This window comes from Haemaphysalis longicornis, unplaced genomic scaffold, assembly GCF_048455015.1.
Source record: "Haemaphysalis longicornis isolate Haplotype H1 unplaced genomic scaffold, Haemaphysalis longicornis Haplotype H1 scaffold_4, whole genome shotgun sequence".
NCBI lineage: Eukaryota > Metazoa > Arthropoda > Arachnida > Ixodida > Ixodidae > Haemaphysalis > Haemaphysalis longicornis.
This window is the reverse complement of record NW_027526361.1, coordinates 43,232,394-43,254,292: the sequence shown is the minus strand read 5'-3', so window position 1 is coordinate 43,254,292 and position 21,899 is coordinate 43,232,394. Positions and strand designations below refer to the sequence as shown.

Sequence of the window (21,899 nt, the reverse complement as noted above, 5' to 3'; positions counted from 1 at the left end):
TGAAAGCCGGATGTTATATATATATATATATATATATATATATATATATATATATATATATATATATATATATATATATATATATATATATATATATATAAGCAGTAAAAGAAACTTCTCGAGGAGCCTGAAGAGATAGTTGAGAAAATGGTAGACGCACGATTAAAAACAAAAACAGTGGTTTACTGACGTTTCGACTGGAGGACCGAAACGTCAGTAAACCACTGTTTTTGTTTTTAATCGTGCGTCTACCATTTTCTCAACTATATATATATATATATATATATATATATATATATATATATATATATATATATATATATATATATATATATATCTGGACACACGCGCCGTGTGTCCAGAAACCTTTCAAAGCTTTTTGGTCGACCAATCTGCCTATGGGGAAATGTATTAGTTTTTTGACAGGACGCCATCAGCCCCACTAAGAAAGTTTTCGCTTAAAAAAAAATCCCTGACACGCCGCAGACTACTAAAATCAATTAAGCACGAACCGCTCGGTGTTGTGGAATTCGACACCGCAAATGGTTTTCTTTCTGTTTACTACCTTCCTCGCGATCTCGAGCTTCAGTTGATATTCAAGTGCCGCTGACATTGAATTACGCAGTAACACTTTTATATTTGTGTAAAACTTACGTAGCTTCGCATTTTGTTTCATTTAAAAAAAAATGTCGCAGTTCATTCTTTTCAAACAAAAAAAAATGAGAACACGGAATATGATCGATGGATTTATACACCCGGAAACGCGCACACACTCGCCCTCAATCCGTTCTTCATAAATTGGAAGAGCGGATGGCACGCCGTGGTTCTCCGCGAGGATAGGGATCAGGATGAGGAGAAAGGCAGGACGATGATGCGTCCGCATCACCCGAGAGGACGGAATTTTTGTCGGAGCGTGCATCCTATTTAGGGCAAAAGAAATAACCGACAACGATTGAAGGCTGTGCTTAGGTACCGCTGGCGAACGACGGAAAGCCGTACCTTTGACCCTGGGTGCTGTCACTCCGCGGGGCGGGTTCCTCTTCAGCCATCCTAACGTGATGCTGCTCGAGGTTGTGGAGAGCACGCTCACGGAGGCCGGCCTCTGGGGAGCTGCACGAATGCGGTGAACTCACTGGAGCGTCGTCGCTTTCTGAACCGCGGCTGCGGCGTTTATGAGCTACTCCATATTCTGGGATATTGAATTGACTTGGAATGAGGTGAGAGTTTCCGTTTTTCGGTAGCTTTCTGATCTAGGTTGAATATGAAAGAACGCTTGCGCAATCACGTGCCGTTTTGTGCACGTAAAAAAAAACTATATGCGGGAAATTTCTGTTCCCTCACCGATGGCGCTCTTTGTAGCTGAGCTGTTGCTTCCGTGCGTTGAATGCTAAATTTAAGTGTTCTGGTAGCGCAGTGACGTTCTTGTGAAATTTAGCATTACTGGGTGCTCTAAGTTAAATCGAATTGCTCAGGCAAATTCGTGCAGTGTCTACCGGGTATATGGACCGTTGGGTCACTTTCGATCATAAGTCAGTTTTGTATCGGGTAGACCATGTACTTGGTTTATTTGAGGAATTTGCTTTTTTGCTCTATTCTTGTTGCCAAAGATTAATGATGGAATCTAGTGATCATATTTTAGCAGCTTTTCTTTATTCGAGAAAGAAAATTCTCCGTAAATTTTGCTTTTAGAGCAAAAAAAAAGAAGATATGTTCCGAAGCAATTCTGGCTTGTTGGCTCACGATTCACAAAGAAATAAGTACTGCGCGAAAAAAAAAAGAGAAAAAAGACAAGAGAGAGACAGGATGAGAAGAAGGACTACGCCACTCTTGTCTCCCTCTTGTCTTCGTCCTCGTTTTTCGTGCAGTATTTATTTCTTTACGACAAGCGGATGATTTCTCCATAAACCTGCTGCGCTCACAAGCATGGCAATATGAGGGAAACAGAAATCGTTAGTAGCTACTAAGGAAGAAGAGAGAAATAATCAGGAGGTACTCACATTTTTGGGATACGTTCACTGCGAGAGAGCGAAAAAGAAAGAGAAGAAAGATTTTGTACATTGGCATTTTTGCAAGACTCTTTTTTTCTTCAAGGAGAGCCTACTGATACAGTACATGATGCAACAACAATTATCGGCACATTCATTTTTTTTCCAATGTAATTCTTAGAACATCTAATCATCACCTCCTGTGTTTTTACAATGCCAAACGTATCAGCCCGGACCGGTCAACCAAGCCCTCTCCTTCTGCTCCGGCCACTCTCCCCCAATCTGTAGCCTTCCCAGCGCTTTAGTCACGTGACCGGTCCATATCGGGGTGACGCGTGGTGGAAAGCGGCAACGTTGGCAAAACGTGCTCCGCAGCGGCTCTGAGTTTTCTGACGCTGGCGCGAGCGCCATTACTTCGGCAATCTGAAAAATCGGTTGCCTTGGCAACCAGGCACAAGCCGCTCTCGAATTCAGTTACGGTTGGGTGATCGCGGTTCAGCTCGAGGCGCCACAGGTGGGCGCTGTAGGCGTACCACTCACTCCCATGGGGAAGCGCGCGATGCGTTTGGCATTGTAAAATACTGGAGGCGATGCTCTAATACGGTGATGTTTATGTGTGTATCCAAACGCACACGCCCATAGCCCTTTACAACTGCGTTCCTCGCCTTAGTAAGAAACGGATGACACGCAAGCGTGCTCCTTGAGGAGGAGGAGGAGGAGGAGGAGGAGGAATATTCTAATCTCGCTCTTCAAGAGCAACTGTGTGGCGCCAGGCTACACCGCCATCTACCCTGCTTAGTCACTGACTATAGACTAGACCCCTTCAAAGCTGGCGCCAGTTACCTTTTAACAGTGAACGCCTTGTCTCAAAGTTTAGGTGTATATCTTGGTCGTAAATTCATACTTTTTAAACTTGTATACCCGGTATTTGCTCCTCCATTGCAGTTTGCAACACCAAGCTCTGCTCAGGGGTAAACAGACATGCGCACACACGTCTGCATGGAGGCGCGCAAACACACGGAGGCGTGGTGTGGAGGAAAAGAAGAGCACGCGGAGCGCGTCCTTACGATGCACTTGGACGGCGTAGTGCACGGCGTCCCTTCCATACAGGTTGTGCGCGTGGCAGCTGTAGTTGGCGGCGTCTTCCGGCTCTGCCGTCTCGATGCGCAGCGTGCCTGAGGGAAGCACGCGCAGACGCTCGTTCTCCCGCAGAGGGCCGCCGCCCGCACTGCGTTCAGGGGCCGCCCATTTCATAACAAACAAAAAAAAACAAAGAAACAAACAAACAAACAATCGAGCAAGCAAGCAAGCAAGCAAGCAGACAAGCAAGCAAGTGAACAAGCAAACAAACAAGCAAACAAGCAGGCAAACAAACAAGCAAGCAAACAAACAGATAATATTTATTTACATTTTTTAGTACACATTGTACTACACACTGTTGTCCGAAGACCAAGAAGCCGGGAATATAACTACACATGAGTGAGTACGTAAGAAACAAAGCATTGTTAAGCGACGTAAAGGAATGCATGTTTCAAGACGTGGCCAACAAGCGTGACAAAAAAAGTTGCAAGAATAGAAAAGCATAGCGGTACACAAAGAATAGTAGCGGTGCAGTTTAAAATGTTGCAAGACGCACACGCTTTTTGAAATTATTGACATCACGTAATAGGATGCATCTCGGTCGTTATGCTATAGGCCGACTTTGAAAACTGAAAAAAAAAAAAAAAGTGTTGGCGCATATTTTGCGATTCCTGCACTACGGCTGAGAGACGAGGTGTAGAAGGTAATGTTTGGGTCAGCGGTGGTGTATAGGTAAAGAGTACTCGGGGAGATTATTATTATTTTTCTTTTTTGCTGGTTACAGCTGAAATTGAAATTCCCGCGGTTTCTTCAAATTGAGTGTGCATGAGTTATGCGGAGAAGCTTGTCGAAAAGCTCTGTCGAGTGCGCCGGCACTGTTGTGGGCGATTGAGAAGTTCGTACACTTTGATCAAGCAACCAGCCCCACCAAAAACCCGACCTAACATCACCGCACCGCACGTAGGCTTCGAGTACGCGTAATAGCTGTATTCGCTCCAATTCGGTCTGCTGTGACGGTGAAAGTGGGAATATAGAAACGCCGCCGTCGCCAGCTGTGTGCCGCGTAAAAGCGATTTTCGCGAACATTTCAAATTCACCGTTCAGGCTTCGTAACTTTCTTGCGTATTTGTCTGCGCAACTGCCGGCCGCTGAAATACGGTAAAAACCACAAACTCAAGTTTTAGAACTTCGTTTCACGCTAGCTTCAACCGTAGCGACGCAGTTGCATCAGTCGTGCCAGTAAGCTCCATACGTCGCAGCATTTCTCAAAGCACGGCCGCTTTAAAACAGATCGTTCAAGCGCCTTATCGTGGGAAACTTTGAGCCGACACTGAACAGCTTCTTATTAATCACGGCACCCCAACGGCAAAGAAAGCGCGCGGGACAAAACAAATTAATACATTCCCGCTGTAAATGTCATATCAAAGGAACTAATTAATGACCCCCGGGAGAACGGCTCGATTGATTTGGCGCAACCCTTACGTGGGGGCTCAGACACTGGCCGGCGGCAGTGATAAATATTTCTCGTTTTTCGCCGCGGCAGCAGAGCGAGTGGACGGGGGAGAGAGGGGGGGGGGAGGTGGGGCTGGAGCGCAACGGGTCCTTTGAGCGTATCACAGAAGCCGAGTCAGAAAGTGGCCGGGAGGGAGGGGGGGAGGAGATGGGTCTAAGGAGCCGCGGATGCCTTTTCCTTTTCTTCATCTCCTGCAAATCCCGCAGGGTTGTTTGGAACCAGGAATAGGAGGGTCCGGCCGGAGGCAGCATTCATTGGCGGAGGAGACGCTTCCCTCTCCCCACCTTCGCGTTCGAAGGCTTCGGCCGGGCGCCCATTTGGAGCGAAATAAACGAGGACTGCGACGACTGCGCTCGATTTGGACGCAGTAAAAGAGGAGGGGGACGACGGGAAATCCGCTGGCTGCGGCGGCGTGCTCAAGGTGCAGCGACCGGGAAGCCCACTTGACCGGTGCCCAGAACGCGACGCTTTTGTGCTGCAGACCGCCGCGAACAATGGGAGGGGAAGCTGTTGGCGGCGCCCATCTCCTGAAGCCCCCTCGCCCTTCCCGACGGGCCGCTGTTTGCGCCTGCGGCCGGCCGGAATGGCCCGGTGCATCGTTGGCGAAGACAGCGGCCGTCTCTCACGAACCAAGACTTCAGAATCTCTTCCCTTCGCCGGGCAATCCCGGGGAGCTCGCAGACGACCGGAGAGGAACACCAGTGGTACGGGCCCGAACCAGCCTGTGTGATTACGGAAACTCCCTACCCCTGCTCAGGTTTTTGTTGTTGTGGTTCGGTAACGACGCTGCCTAGTCGTCATTTAGCCGGATAAGATCGGATAACGGAGCATGGCGCGGGTAGTGAAAATGGATGCGTGTGGTAAATGTGACCCATCGGGGTTGGGGAACGTCTCGGTAAGGAAACGGCAGACCAACCAGAAGGCGAAGACACTTATAAACTGGCAGCGTGTCGGCAGCCGCGCCGTCATTGAGCGGACGAAAAGGCAAACGGAAGAAAATGGGACAATAAGGAGGGCGGTACGCGCGGCTTACGGCGTGTAAATAAAAAGGGATTCCATGCAATGCCATCTTTCGCTTAGAGGGAACAGAGAAAAGAGAAGAAACCAAGGGCGCAGGAAAAAAGGGGAGTTGGTGGATCAAGATAGCATGGATCCGAAAGAAGTGCAACGTAAATCCCAGGACAATAAAACGGATAATACGTCGCGAAAAGTATAACCGCCTACTCCTTTGTTCCTCGTCTCGTGCTCTTCGTTAACTGTATTCAGTTAAAAGCCTCTATTTCAATAGGCGGTCCGACAAGTGATTCGTTCGCAAATGCACACCACACCGGTGCACCCGCCACGGCGTATTAGCGAGAGTTCTTGTGCTGAGCACTGGGCCATGGCTTTGATCTCGGCTTCGCCGACCGGGTTTCTGCTTGAGCATGCGAGAAGCGGAAACGTTGAATTGTGTTTCAACAAGCCGTTTCAACTCTTCAAACAATCCCTCCATCCGAAAAGCACGCGATGAAGAGGCCTTTTCATCCGGAAAACCCTCTTCATCCTATTTTTGAAAACTGGAGTGCGTAATAAATCCACCTCAAATGGATTCTGTCCGTACGTTTACTCATGCGCACTGCAATTTCCTTACCGTCACCTTCACCTTTCATCATCTTCGTACGATACCAATACGAACAGCAACAAAGAAGACCTATCTCGAAACATCGCCATCCCCAAACTCAGAATTTGAATGCAAAGTTTTGTTTTTCCGCAAACTCGGAATTTTCCCTTGGTTTATTCACACATCACGTACGCTTACGTTGACACTTTTGCGGAAATGCAAGTTGCGTGAATAAAGCCAAATGCACATGAAACGATTGCAAGACGATGTTTCCATAACTTCGTCTAATTCCAGCAGGGGAAGGCAGACAAAGACGCGCAGTTTTTGTACTCTTGAATATCGCGCAGGTTCGCTGCGTGCGGCCGCTCGCTCGCCGGCTGGGCCGGCTGGAGCGTCACTTCAGCCTGGCAGTGATGGCCGTGCTCTGCGCAATTTCGGGTTTAAAATAAACGATATTTGATGCTCGTATGCGCCGCAAATAAGCGTATTTGAGCTGCAGTTTGTAAAAGCAGAGCTGTCCAATCTTGAACTTTCTCTGTTGGCGTTCGCAAAAAAAATTAGGAACGCTCGTTGGGTTGGTTCTTACGAAAGTAAGCGAAACATCAAACCACCACGCCGGAACGCACGCCGATCAAAGAACGCCCGCGCAGCTCCCCTGCCGTGGTTTGAACCGTGGCGACACCGACCGGAGCGGGCGGAAACTATAATGGCAAACTGTTCGCATGGCGACGCAGTGAAACATCCCCCTCGCGAGGGGCACGATCATATGCAGAGCATTTCCGGGGGCGTACGACGTTAAGTAGTTTGCATTACGTTAATGTTGTTGCACTTGTGGCAACTGCTGACGAGAGAGCGCTCGTCAGCAGTAATTTGAATGAGTCAAGGATATAAGGCGCGTTCGTAGCCTCCCATTCTGCGTCGGCTTTGTGGCGCAGTGGGTAGAGCACCATGTACATTGCGTTCCGCCCGCGGGGTCGAGGGATCGAAACCGGGTGCCGGATAGTATTTTTTTTATATAGTGTAGGGGGAGGGGTGCGGACTACGACTACGGACGCCTAAGGACGTCAACGCGGGTGACATCGTGAGTTACTGAAATGCTCTGCATTTAAAATGCGCAGATGAAAATATTCCCAGGGTTCGTCACTGGCTTCTGGGATCGGACGCCCTGGGCGTGGGGTTTGCGAAGCCGCATTGTTATTAGTGCGTCTGGGAGCCCCATTGGCTAGAGCCGTTGTGTGCGCTTTCACTTGCTGCGCGAAGTTGGTGAAATGGGTGTAGTGACACCTTGGGAAGGTGAGGTAAAGGACTGTACGCACGTGAAGTGGTGCGTGCGAGATGCGTACCTTGTGCGCCACTCCCTCACAGGCATCGGCTGACCCGCAGTCCTGCAAGGCAGCTCCAGGTCGTGCTTCAGCGCCACGGTCACGTCACGGCTGAACGACGCTATGCGCGCCGGAGCTGCGGCCACGCAGAGAGAGGCAGAGAGAGAAAACGGTGCAAGGTGAGGAGGAGGCTGTACAGAAACGAAACGGGCCAGTGATGGGGCTGCGCGTTTCCCGGTGTGTGACAGGTTTGCTGACGAACTGTGTTCACTGAATTCACCTTTCCCAACCGAGCCCTCCGTGGAATCCACCTCCGAACCCTAAAACCAGTTTCGTTATTTCTGGTCTCGGAAATCGACCTAATAGTTTCGCTCGCATGAATTTGTGAAGCGTGACGATCGTCTTGTTTTAATGCCGTTACCTGCGCGCACGCGTCGCCGTCTGCGATCAGAAGCGGGTACATACTCCCGCTAAATGAGGAGCGGGCTCGTTGAGCTCAGCTGCTCATGTCGCTCTTCCACACTAGTCGAGAGAGGGAGTAAACGTCACTCTGCCTCGTCAGGCGTGGGTTGACTATCCGACTCATTATTCGCGGGCAGCGGATTAAACGCCGCATCTCTGATGAGAAGCGGTATAACACCTGTTACGTTAGTGGGAAGCCGAATAGAACGCTACCGGGGGCGGAATTCCCATTTTCTACCCATTCAATGTTTGTTTCAAAGTGTCAGTTTTTTTGAGCGAGCACTGATTGGCTAAAAGTGGATGAACAGATGCGACGCAGCACATCCATTGGTTAGAAGACCCGCAAGTGCAACTACGTCACGATTGAAACAGGCGCGCAATGGACATTTTTGAAACGGACACAACTCGGAATTCTGCCTCAGAACTCGCGAGCATCAGATTACGATTGGGCTCGTCGATACGCTACGCACTTTATCGAAGAACAGAATTCATTATCGCCCTCACTTATTACGGGGAAGATCACTCCTTTCCTTTCTGCGTCATTTTTGGTCACGCACAAGTCTAAATGCCAGTGTTCTTAATGGGCTTGTTACGATCTTGCTTTTCACTTCGAAAAAAAAAAAGTGAGGGCTCGTGCTTGTATAGTTAAGAGTACGCCTCGTTAAAAGGATGCTAAAGGCTGAATGAGTTTTTTGTTTTAACCGAAAGATCGATCACACTATTCAAAGCTGTTTCGGCTTTTGCTCGGCGGCAAAATGTTGTACTGCAGACGCTGGCATTATAAAAGACGGTGCTAGATGCATTATCGCGTGCCATTAAATGTGCAAGAGCAGTCGTGACCAGGTCGCGGAATGCATGTATACGAATACACCTCTAATTATACGATTGGCACTCATCCCTAATTCACATACCTTACGGTATGTATCCCTGTCTAGCCTCATACGCCAAGCCATCTGTGTGTAGAGCACGGAGGGAAAAAAAAAAGAGAGGAGGGGGAGTTTCGCTCCCTTGGGCGGCTAGATAACGTCACAAGCACTTTGCGCAGGTTAGCAGAGCGAGATCTGTTGCGGGAGAAGAAAGTGTGTGGCCGCCGCGATCGGCGATCAGGTGCGCCGTCACGGAGCGAACTGTAGTCGCTGTCATCCCGTCCATCAGGTGTCGCTATCATCTCCTCCGCCGTCACAGCTACGAATCTTCATAGCCCGTGTTATTTTTGATGATGTTGACGGTTAGTGTTTAATGGTGCAAAGCCATCAAGGGCAAAGAGCGCCAAAGAACGAGTTACTTAATGGGTGATGTAACCGCAAACACATCACGGCGTTAGTTTTCATTGTGACATTATCGGATTGCTCACCCGCACCCGCCGCTACAAGTGTTTCGCTTCCTATATATATTCTTGCTCCTTAGTGTGAAGTCTCGGTCAATGTGGCCAGAACAGAGTGGCGGGGAGGGCGAAGGAGTGGAAGAGCGGAGGGAGGTGGCGGGTGAAATGGGAGGTTCCCGTTTGAACCCATTCCCATTTCACCCTTCCCGCTTGTTCCCTCCCGTTTCAACCCGGCGCAAAACGACCTTTCCGTTTCGCCCTTTCCCACTTGGCCCGTTACCGTTTGAACCCATTCCCATTTCAACCTTCCCGTTTGTCTCCTTCCCATTTCAACCCGGGGCGAAAGAACCTTCCCGTTTCGTATTTTTCTATTTAGCCCGTTCCTGGAATAACGTACCCAGTTTACGAAACGTTATAAAAAAATTTTCATATTGTTTTTCGTTTATTTCCGTTTGTTCACAGCCGCTCAGTAGATCCAGAGTCCTTGACTACTGTTCAAACCTGGGCTTCACTTTTTGAATCTAGAAACGACGACATTTAGTTACAATTCAAGTCATACCAATTAACAAATCTTTTAACCTTTTAAGTTAACAAAGCATAACAAACAAATTAACAATTAACAAATTCAACAAATCTCTTAACTTAACAAACAAATTAACAACAAAATTAACAAATTAACAAACACGTAACTTATGAAAACGAAAACAGCGAAATACCTAAATGCACTTAACTAAATGTATTTAGGTCGCGAAGGTCGCCCTGCGTCTGCCCCCGTTTGCTCTTGTTCGGTCGATTGACTCTCGTCTTAGCTTCTTTAGATCAACCCCCAAAACACCAGGCACTTGAGTTTTATTACATTTGCGTTTAGAAATATCTACTAAGAAACCAATTTGGGAATAAGATAGTGGCCACACCTTGCTGTGGCCTGTCAGACAGCCACAGCACTCTGCTTAATTAAGGTGGAATTTGGAGCGCCATTGTGCTAGGCAGCATTTCAGCGAAGCTCTCGCGAGAACAAACTTGGCGCAGTGGCACAACTTTCTCCGCCGTTACGGATTATCTCCCTCTCCAGATTATAATAAAGGATACAGAAGGCTGGTTAACATGTCATGAACGTCAAAACACCCACTGGCACAATGAAGCACCCTTTTGTTTTTAAATGCACTCTTTGCCAGTTACACCCCCCCCCCCCCCCCCTCCTCAGCCCCAACTCCTCAGCCGCGTAACACACTGCTTTTGAAAAACGATAATAGTTGGGCGTTAGCGCATTTATTCCCTGTAATAGTGCAAAAGGAGATAATTTGCAGAACGAAATATTTGAAATCCCCCCAAAAGACAACAAATGTTAAAAGTGAACTAAATAAATCAAAACTATCTGATACTCCGCTACTAAAAATGATAAAATCAAAAAGCCCAGAAAAGCGCCGCCGCGGAAGCACAAATAAAAAATCGCAAAAACACCCTCACTTTGAAAGAAATCATATTTGGTGGACTAACACATTTAATCGTTATAATAGCGCAAGTGTACATCAATGTCGAAAAGAAACAGATGAAAACTATAAAAGATAAAAAGATGTATAAAAATAAAGTAACCTATATATGTATCTGGATACATATGCCACATCTGGCTATAAAAAATCGCAGTCATGAGAAGCGGCGAAAATTATAAACTTAGCTTTGCGTTTTATTGATTCTGTTTATTCCCGTCACTCTAGTGTACTCAATTTGCATAATAGGGCAAACCTTCAGAAACTTCAGCAGCGCAGGGTCGTCTCTTGCCTAAATTTTCTTTACTACAGAAACTTAAAATTGTCGCGGGAATACTACCTCCAAGGGCCTTTCAGACGTTTAGCGAGAAGACATCATAGTAAGACTATTAGGCAGCCAATCAGCTGAATCACTATTCGAAAGTTCTCTTTGTTTCCTCGTGCAATTTCTTACTGGAATAAGTTAACTGAACAAACAGTGAACCCGGTATCGTTAGAAAAATTTTCCCCACGTATTGCAAATGTGTGTTCTGGTTGAATCGTAGTGTTTTAAAATTGGAATACATAACGAATTCATATCCTTGTTCGGACCCCTCTGCATTCGGATCGATTTGCGTCTATTACATATTTATGTCTTTTACTTATTTGTGTTGGGCGTTTTTAAACCACGCCAACCAATACTGATTTGTTTTTATGTTCACTCCTGCATGAGCCCTACCAGGACGTAAAGTATCGGTAAATAAATAAAAAAATCTGCCCATTACTCACGTAGGAAAGGCATTTGTAGCCAATTCTCAGATTTCTGCACATGTTTTTGCCTTTTTTAGAGTCTCTCCTATGGACACCTTTGATCTATAGATCTCTCGAACCCGAAGACAAAGCTACGCTCCAAACAATGAGCATAAGAGCGGCTGATAAATAAATTTCAGCCGCACGTACGAACACCAACTGCCGAAAAATCCAATGTGTGCATTACTCAAGATATTGGGTATCTTTCTAGTACACTTTCGCCGCTACAAATTTTGTGTCAAGAGGGCAGTATCGGCCTAAGGCATTCGGAAACTTTTATCGGCCTGAAATATCGGTCGATTCCGGAAAATTTGGTGCATACAAGTTTTTAGTGCATGACCCGTTGCTTGTAAGCACATTTTGGGGAAGAGTATCGAAGACGGTAACGCATATTTTCAGAAATTCAAATGGGTTGGAACGTTGCGGGTTCAAATGAGAAGGGTGCTTTCGGAGCGGGTTGTAACGGGAAGGGCGTTTTGGGAACGGGCTGAAACAGGAAGTGCCCAAACGGGAAGGCCGTTTCGGGAACGGGCGCACACGGGACGGGTCAAGCGGGAAAGGCGTTTCGGGAATGGGTTCAAACGGGAAGGGGTCAAATGGGAATGGGTTCTTTCGGATTACACCCGGTGAAATCAGGATGGCGTGTTGCGTTGAAGGAGTCGGGGAGGAGGGGAAGAGGAGGGCGGAGTGACTTTGGTTCGTCAGCAGAAATCTGTCACACAACCGGACCCGCACCAATAGCGAATCGTTCGGAATGATCGCCCCAACATCAACATGCATTGAGATATCACGTGCGCACACGCGATAACTCTCCTGTGGTAGCAGCACTTCGTTGCCCCTACTTGACCACTGCAGGTAAGATGGTGGCTACTTTCAGTGGTGAAATGGGGTAACGACCGCAGTTACATACCCACCAGCACTAATGCGCATTTATATAGACAGTCACCATCCAAATGCGTACTGCCTAAATTTTCTTTGTTCGTTTTGAGTCGCATGGGCCCTGACACAAGTGCAGCAACGCTGCTCCTGCCTATACGATGGGTCCCATCCCTCTTTTTGTTTTGCGCGCTTCCCTCGCCTCTTTTCGACGCAATGTTTTACCTGGGTTCTAATTTTCTTCGTAACGACCAATTTGATGTCTATGCTTAATTAAAATAGCAGCGCTAGCATAGGGTACGCACTTGTTTTTGCCTCAAACGTACTCAAGGTTTGCTTTGCGCTTATTAACGCCGACAAGTTCGAACCCGTGCTGGTAGTTGGGAAACCTGTCTGCGTCTACCTGCTTCTGACACGTTACCTCAGCAGTGGGGATTCTTCGGCTCTCAGCCTCGGGCACAGCTCTTCTAGTTTCTGGGCAGTACGAGGACTCTTATCGTATTAGGAAGATGAATGCCGTATCACTTTTTGTCAAGTCTGCCGGGAGCACAGGACTGGTAATCGAAGAACCCCAGCGATGCTCCAGAAACAATGCTCTTGTAAATTGAAAGCTCGGGTATACGAACGCAGGAGTGCCTGTTTTATAAAAGAGTCCGTCAACTTACCGCGTATTTCCGGACTCTGCGTGACGATGCGCGTGGCGGGGCCTTCTCCGGCGCCCGTGGAAGCGGTGACCCAGAACTCGTAGCGCTGGCCCGTGCGCAGGCCGCGGGTCTCGTGCCAGAATTGGGACGACGGCACGGCCACCGGACGCGCAGGCATGCCGACCCCCGAGGGCTGCGCACGCAGCATCGGGAAAGGGTATCGGGAAAACGGGCACGCGTGTGTAGACTTAACTCTACCAAGGCGCGGGGAAGTGCCCTTACATTAAAGGGACCCTGCAACACTTTCTCAACTTTTTCTGAAATCTTAAATGCTTGCTGTACGTAGTCACCCAACACACCCAGTACTTAGATTAGGGGGTCGCAAAGTATCCCAGCCAAAAATTACTGCTCTATGCCCATCAGATAACTTGGGAACTCGCTCAAAAATTTTTTCTCTCTTTCCCGGTCTTGACGTTCTTCGATGGCCCGAATTACGTCACCGAGGCCATATAGCGGCTGTTGGCCGGTTTTCCTTCAGTTGCAGCAATGAACGCTTTTCGATAGAAACTTTAAAAACCAGGCACAAAAACAAAGCAGAAATGGAAGGCGTATCTGGTGCGATGAGCAAATCACGCAGTGCCGCTCCGTGCTGTCGATAACTGTAGCTTTCGCAGTGATTCCAGACGCGAAAGAAAGGGTGAAAGCGCTTATCGAAAGTGTTGCAGGGTCCCTTTAAGCTAGTGGCATGTTTTCTTCTTTTTTTTTTTACAGTGAGGCTGTCAATGGCTAGGATCCTAGAATTCATGGCGTCCGCGCGAAAAATTATCCCCTAAAAAGTGAAAGTGAAAGAGCCCACAACAACAAAAGCGAACACAAATCACCAAAGCAAACGCATATCGCCGATCGCGTGCAATCTATGCGTATTTGCGAATGTATGACGTAGTGCGTGACGTAGTGTGATACCATTTCTCGAGTGTTTTTGAGCGGGTATTGTAGCAATATTTGGCCACAAAATCGGCCAAACTTATCTCATGCACGTCACGAGGTCGACCTTCATATTTCTGTACAACATTCAGCTTCCACACTTGGGTGGCGCTTTTGTACAGATTTTCCTTATAGTTACATAAAATGAGTCCAATTACATATCGCGTAATAACTAAAGAGAAAGTGAGAGCTCTACCAACCACCATAGCAGCTTCGTTTCTCAACCACCTACACACGGTGGAATGGCCGATGAGTTCCTTCAAATGAAATAAGCTTCCAGGCACGTTGTTTGTTGCTGGATGAACGGATGTTTCGGTTTGTAACAGAGGGGCCCCATCTTCTGCCAAGACACTTGTTTTCAAATGCGCAATTTCATCCCGCTTGACCTTGAATTTGTCTGGTAAATTTGTCTTGAATTTTTGGGTACTTTTAGAAACCACTGGTTGTCGTTTTCCTCCTGCACAACCAATTCGCGACGTTCATCGCGTGGGAAGGCGTATGATTAAGCGAAAGTTCCACGAATACTTTCAAAGCAGCGGTTTTTTTAGCGGCAGTGTTCATCTGTGTGCGCGTGTGTCCGTTGTTGGATTCTCACTCGATAATTTTTACGTATCCAGTGCGACCAATCTTTACATATTCTGGACGCGGGTTCGATTCCCAGTCGCAGCCACCGCTTTTCTGATGTATCGAAAAGTAAGAACGCCCGTGTGTTTGAGATTTCGGCGCTTGTTGAAGATCCCCAGGTGGTCAAAATTAATCCGGAGCTCTTCACTACGGAGCGCCTCATCGCCTGTGTAGTTTCGCCGCGTTTAATCCCATAATCATCTTTACGTATTCTGGAGATTGTTTTCCTTTCTCTTTATACGCGATTTTTGAGAGGCTGCAACTTATCTAAGCTTGAAGGTATGCGTGACTACGGGTCACGTTCCGGACACAAGCGAGGTGTTTGGCCCGGCACAGTTTGATTTGAAGCGAACTCAAGACAATGACCATTAAAGAACCACTTCACATGGTAAATAATTGCGGGCTGACTGAATGTTTTACTTGCTTTTCGCTAACTCAGTATTAGAAGGTCATCACGCAAGTTGCATTACGCGCAGAACTTCGCAATTCAACCATAAATAAAGTAAGTTTTTGGACCATAAATATTTCTTTTTGTCTCTCTGGCGAGGATTTCTACGACTGAAAAAATGTGATCACAAAACTTTTTTTTTTTTCCTGGGCTACTATAGATGCATGCAGTGCTGTCCCAGCTCCGTTTTTTTTTTTATTTGTGGCACGTGCCCCCATCATTCTTAGTCGTCACCTGTATAACGAAGCAGAGCCCCCTTTACGTTCCAACTTTCAAGAAAGGTGAAAGCTGCAAGTCTACGGCCGCGTCAGTTTGTTTCCCGAGTTCGGGAGTTCGCGCCGTGCGTACGAAACGTATCCCAGGTCGATACGTCCAGAGCTCAGCCCCGAAGATTTTTCTTAGATGCAGGTGTGAAACGGAGAGGGCATGATTCACGGCAAAACAAACCAACCAACAGGGCAAAAACAAGGATGAGCGATTTCAAGCCCCATACGCCATTACAGCTCGAAAGGGCACGGAAGCGCGGCGTAGATCGTGCCGCGGAACAAACAAAAGCCGGAGCTCTCCACCGGCGGCAGCATCAGTGGAACGTCGTAAGATTTACGGACAAGCATTGGGGCCCCCATAGCTCATCGGGGAAAGCGGCTTTGAAAAAGAACGTGTCGGCCTGATCCACTTTTCAAGTTCGCCCGCGCTCCCCTGGCAGCCAACTTCTCTGCACGGACACAGCGGAGTCGGCTCCGCTGAGCTGACCGTTCAAGGATACTCCTGTTCTTTATCAATCGCGACGTACCCGTCCTATCGGAGTCGCGCAATCCCATAGAGGCTAACTTCCGAGCAACATGACGCGCCGCTGGGCCCCTATTTTGCCTCGGGCGAGATAGGGCTCTTCTGCTGCTTGTTTCCCAGCCACGCACGGGGGAGCGAAGCCCCTAGCGTGAAATTTCTATAGAAAGAATAAAAAAAAATATCAATAGGCAGGAGTTCCTTTCTTTGGACCCCACTCGTCGTCTTCCTCCGCGTCTGCCACGTCTACCACGCAACACTCTTCCTTGCGTACTTCTTTTTTTTTTTTTTTTCACACCTCGGCTTGCTTGCCTTTTGTTGTTCTGCTTCATGGGCGGCTCTTTTTTGTTGTTGTCTTCTTTTTCCGCGTGCTTCCGCCCTGAGCAAAATCCGGCGAAAAGCTGTATCGATTCGCGTCTCGTTCGCGGCGGCCGGTTTGCAGAGAACAGCCGAACTTGGCGCTCGGAGGGGGGAGCAGGCGCCGGGAAGAGTGGCGACATCGAGTAGAGCGCGCTTTTCAAAAAGTTGAAACTTTGGCCCAGGATTGTGTTATTGCCAATCTCTTTTTGTGTGCGTGTGCGCACGCGTGTGTGTTTGTGTGAAAGCGCATCTGTAACGCCGCCACCGGGCTCTCGACGCTAAAAGTAAAGGAAAGTTGAACGAGATTGGAGTCCGAAAGTATCGCAGTCGAGCCCGTGAGTAAAATCTTCCACCCGGGCTCGCCTTCGACTCCGTGAGCCTATTCTCAGCCAAGCCCCTCTTTCTTCGAACCATGCAAGATTTTGATTTTGGCGCCTCCAGCGCTTTCTTTTAATTCAATCTCACGAAGAAAGAAAAAAGGGAATGAGATGAGGGCGGTGAGAAAAGTGCCACTCGAGCGGCGAACCCTTGAGCGATAACAAATTGACTCTCAAAAGACATCGCTAAAGCCGGCGCTGCTTTCGCCTTCCCCCAATTTTATTGAGGCTCAAAACGAGATGCCGTATGTCACTCGCCGAAACTGAGGAGAACGGCTGCGATGAAACGGGCTGGACACTCGCTGGGAATGCTTTTTGTTCGGCGTAGTTTATTCCCCCTTGACAGGTAATTCGCGGAGGAGTGGATAACAGCTGTTTGCACTCAGGGCTGAGCAGAGGTGTTGCCGGTGACGTTCCATTATTCGGCGCGTCTGGGCACCAGCCAGACAAGAGTAACGACAGTACATCCTTGTATCACTTCGAAAGAAACAGATTGTGGCCTGCGTTTGGGTCTTCGAATGCGTCTACATCTGCGCTTCCATTCGGCATTGTGACATGGGCTGCTCCTTATGTCACTTCTCACTGACGCGAAGAAGTCTTAGCTATCAAAAGGAGAAAAGTTCAGGCTTGAGCTGTCAGAATGCGTGCAGTTGTGGATGCGCCGCAATCGAGCGTCCTCTTTGTTGTTACGTTACCTTTCTTTTGTTGTGTCGTATTTTTGTTAATGCCGCTGCGTTTGACATTTTTACGCACGCTTTTATGGTTGTAATCAACATTGGTTATGTTAGCGCCACCGCGATTCTGTGACGCCACTCTGCAAAGTAGCCTTATGAGACTGCGCACAAGCCTTTGTCTGATTCGTTTGGTATGAACAAACTTTAACGGCAGCCACGCCGAACCGTAATGTTTTCACCGTAATGATGTCACCTAAATGCTGTCACCTAAATAGCTTTGCTCCGCGTGTGCTTTTTAGGTAAACGATAGCTGAGAGCCAGAGAGTGGTCCCTTCCACTTGCATTCCAAATCAAAGTACGAGCTCTCGGTACAGCGTACTAGAAGAGAGGTGCGTCGTTCAGGGCCGATTAGAAGGGGGGAGGGGGGAGGGGGGGGGGTCTCTTTTGCGATGAAAATTTATGCTGAGGAAATCCTGCTGTAAGCAGCGCCCCTGGTGGTCGCTGCTTACCAGATGGCTTCCCAAGTTTTGTTTGCTAAATTATTCCTTCGTTATTGCCGTAAATAGTCTTATTTCTTTATTTCATAATATAAAGTTTTATGAAACACGTCAAAAACTCTTTCGTCTGATTTAAAAACTTATAGGTGGCGCTGGCTGAAACAGCAGTTCTCTGGGAAACGCCTCGCCTGCGTTCCATACAATTTTTTCATCGCAAAAGGGACCCGAGCTCTCCATTTATTGTTCCCCGAACGACACACCTCCACCTTCTAGTACACTGTACTCTCGGGGCAAGCGGCCGGGAGTCATGGGCTACGAGCTGTCGAATTTGCTTCGGCAGAGGTTTGAATTAGCCTCTAAACGTGTGGGCACCAAGTTACAAGAAAATCTGGGGAAAACTGCTAGTGCCGGAGCATCTCCTGCGTGAAATTGGGTTCGGGGAGTGTCCGCCCCCGACAACGGGTAGCGCGGGAGGGGGAGGGAGGGGGGGAGGCTTACCTGGTTCTCGGCGTACGCGTGAAGTCGGCTGTAGACGGTGTATCGCTGCAGCACGCCCCTGACCTTGGCAGGCGGAAGCCAGCTGACCAGGATGGCATCCGGCGCCAGCACCAGCGCCTTGATGTCCTCGGGGGCCTCGGGCACTGCGCGTGTTTCATGCGCTGCCTTCCAATCTATGACACGTGTTGCCACAGAGAGGGGAGTATACAGGGTGATCAAAGTTAAGTAGACAGATTTGTTTAAAATTAGGCGCTTAGATGTACGTGAAGACCGCCACTACAGTGAGGCTATGCTCCAAGGGGGACACACAATGAAGTGGTAACTGTTGATGTCGGTGGCTTAATTAACTAAAATTTCATAATTAACTTTTTAGCTGCTGCAGTAAGCAGGCATGTTTGAGTTGAAGAGTTAGACGCAATCGTGTTTTTACGCAGTTTCATTGACCAGTTTTCTTCTAGCGCACTCGTGCTCCGAGATATCGAACCGCGAAGTTTAATTGCCGTTCGCATGATTACGCATGCTAGACAGTGAAGAACGGCGCAAAAATCATCCATTTTGTGACGCGCCTGCTGTGTACGGTGTTTAGTTTGACAATGGGGTGGAGGCATAGGCAAAAAGTGATAACTGGCACCCTTTCAGTCTTGGCTGGCGTTATCGCAATGCGCAGTAGGCGGAACTGCTATCGAAACACAAAACAAAAGGGAAGAGCTTTGCGCCGGTCGTCGCTGTCTAGCATGCGTAATCATGCGAACGGAAATTAAACTTCGCAGTTCGGTATCTCGGAGTACGGATGCGCTAGAAGAATTCTGCCAAATGAAACTGCGTAGAAAGACGATTGCGTCTAACTCTTCAACCCATACATGCCTGCTTACTGCAGCCGCTAAAAAGTTAATTATTTAATTGTAGTTAATTAAGCCACCAACATCGATATTTATCACCTAATTCTGTGTCCCCCTGGACGCATAATCTCACTGTAGAGGTGGTCTTCACGTACATCTAAGCGCCTAATTTAAAACAAACAAACAAACAAACAAACCTGTCGACCTAATTTTGATCACCCTGTACAGACGTTCCGTTTCGTAAGGTCCGTGTTTTGGACTCGCGTACTCATTTTTCATCAAACCTGTACATACCAGCTGTGGTCAACGGGAATCGCCGCTGGTGGGCTTCACCACAGCGCTCAAGGACGACCAATTACCTGCCCAAATGTGCGCAGGCAGTTTGCGAACGACGGGGCCCAGCAAGCGATTAGCGTCCAAAACGGATGCTGCGCTGGGCAACAACAGCGCAGGCTGGTCGTCCCTGTGCGCTGTGGTGAAGCCCACCTGCGGCGATTTCTTAGCGCGTACTTTACAGTAGATCGCCGCAGTCATAGTCATGTGACTGACACGAAGGCATCAATGCATTTCACGGTGCGGGTCCAGCAGCAGCGCACGAAGACACGCAACGCACACTCACCGGCCTCGGGCGTGCCGCAGTGGACGGGATCGCTGTAGGCCCCTGCACCGGCCCCCGTGCGAGCTGCCACGCGAACGCTGTAGTTCCGGAACGGCTCCAAGTTTCCCACGATGGCGGACGTCGAGTCGGGACCCACGTCGTGCTCTCGCCACGCCGGCATGTGGGGAGCGGTCTCGTCTTCTGAGCCTGGCACGGTTCGAAGCAAGGACTCGTGACGGAGCTCCCCACCGAGAAGGCCCGCCTCGAAGCGAAAGTATTTGTGTCAAGGTATTTCTTTCAATACTGGTCAGCTTAAATTTAACTCAGGACACATACAAAGATGAAGGACGAAGCACAAACGCTGTATGTGTCCTGAGTTTAATTCAGGCTGACCAGTATTTAAATCAGTTGTGATCCAACTAGCTCAGATTCTGCCTATTCTAAGGTATTTCTGGCTCAAATGAAGCGAATGAAATGGGCATGGACGGCTGACTTCATGCACATGAGGGACAACAGGTGGAGCGTCCGTTTGACACAGTGTCTGCCAATAGACCACAAAGGCAATAGGGGTTGGCCAAGGACTCGATGGAGGGATGAGCTACAAAGATTTGGGGGGCAAAGGTGATTCATTCATTGATTGATTTATTATGAGGTTTAACGCGCCGACGCCACACAGGCGACTATGCGCGCCGTAGCGGGAGGGCTCCGAATTAATTTTGACCACCTACTAGGGATCTTTAAAGTGCGCCGAAATCTCGAACACACGGGCGGGGGGAAAGAGCGGACTCAGCTAGCACTCGACAGACGTGGCTGGAGGTCTTTGGGAGAGGCCTTCGTCGGGCAGTGGACGCAACCACGTTGATGTGGATAATGATGATGATGATTACGAGGATGGTGATACAGATAATGATGATGATTTGAACCTAGCGCTGTCCTGTGCGCTTCTATCTCGTTCTCTCGTGCGCTAATAATGCCTCACTGCCGTAACTACCAATTAACCGCCCACACTGACGCTCTGCTAGAGCGAAAGGTCCGTTGACAACAATGGGAGATTGGGCCTGTGGTTGCGGAGGTTTACGTTGTGCATGTTAGCGCGTAAGGTGTTGCTCATCGCTTGGTTGTGAACACAACCGCTCCATTTCATAAATCTGCCTATTTCTCCTACTCGATCATGTTTCCGCCACCGTCGCCTTAGTTGGCACCATTTTTGGGCTGCGCGTTCTTCACATGTCAGCGCCATGGCAGTGTACGGCAATGTCACCAATTTTTCTGAGCATATGTTCACACCGTGAAACACGTAGTCGGTGGTCCTGTAGACGAGGCGGTAGCCCATGTGGACGCCGTCCATGTTCCTTTCGTGCAGGGCGGCCCACGACACTCGCAGGCTGGTCGCTGAACTGGCCGAGCAGTGGACGCCTGTCGGGGCCACCTGGGGAGCTGCGCATGCATTAAATTCACGCATAAATCAACCAAGACAAGGACCTTTTGAACACCGCGGAGAGATGTTGCAATGCTTGAGCACCTGCTGTGGATACCGTACACAGCCAAGTTCACTCGCTAACCACACAGTGGGCATCCTCGAATCGATCTACCAGTCCTGGACAGACTGCGGGCAGTCCGAGGATTGCCTTCAGGCCAAAGGCTCCATGGGAATACATGGGAAAATCGAGCGCCGGATCGCGTCCCGGGCAGCCCGCGGACAGTCCGGGTGTGATAATTGAAAGGCCCAGCATTTCAGAGGATGATGTAAAGCAGAGCGCACTCGCGAAGCCGACAACAGCGTTGTGCGCGTCCTTAGCACATTTATTTAAGGTCAAGAGCGAATTTGTTTCTCTTTTGCTATTATAGGTGGACCCAGGGATGAGCGAATTTTTGTTACAATACTTTTGTTTCTTAGTTAAGACGTGTTCACTGCTTTTCAAATAGTAACTTTGGGTCCCGGACTGTGCTGACAAAACGAAGCGCATCTGAAATACAGATGTCTTAACATAAAGATTCTAATTAAGAACAAAATGTTTGTAAATCGAAGTGTTTCGAATTGAAACCACACGGCTCACCTTGTGCTTTGCAATTTATAAAACACAGTGCTCCAGATCGCCGGCGTTCAATACGTGTTACAAAAACGTTAGAAA

The 21,899-nt window shown here is 48.5% G+C and overlaps 1 protein-coding gene across 1 annotated transcript in view; it reads right to left on the bottom strand.

The window, feature by feature from the left end:
• Positions 1-21,899, bottom strand: part of LOC144179735 (cell adhesion molecule Dscam1-like) — a 251,484-nt gene that overhangs the window by 20,686 nt on the left and 208,899 nt on the right. Inside the window, exons 20-27 of the mRNA XM_077708177.1 lie at positions 21,055-21,204; positions 19,789-19,974; positions 18,331-18,473; positions 13,104-13,275; positions 7,522-7,636; positions 3,053-3,213; positions 1,998-2,015; positions 1,000-1,110 (exon numbers count right to left, since the gene is read on the bottom strand). Coding sequence (XP_077564303.1) covers positions 1,000-1,110; positions 1,998-2,015; positions 3,053-3,213; positions 7,522-7,636; positions 13,104-13,275; positions 18,331-18,473; positions 19,789-19,974; positions 21,055-21,204 — 1,056 coding nt within the window. The remainder of the gene's footprint in view (positions 1-999; positions 1,111-1,997; positions 2,016-3,052; positions 3,214-7,521; positions 7,637-13,103; positions 13,276-18,330; positions 18,474-19,788; positions 19,975-21,054; positions 21,205-21,899) is intronic.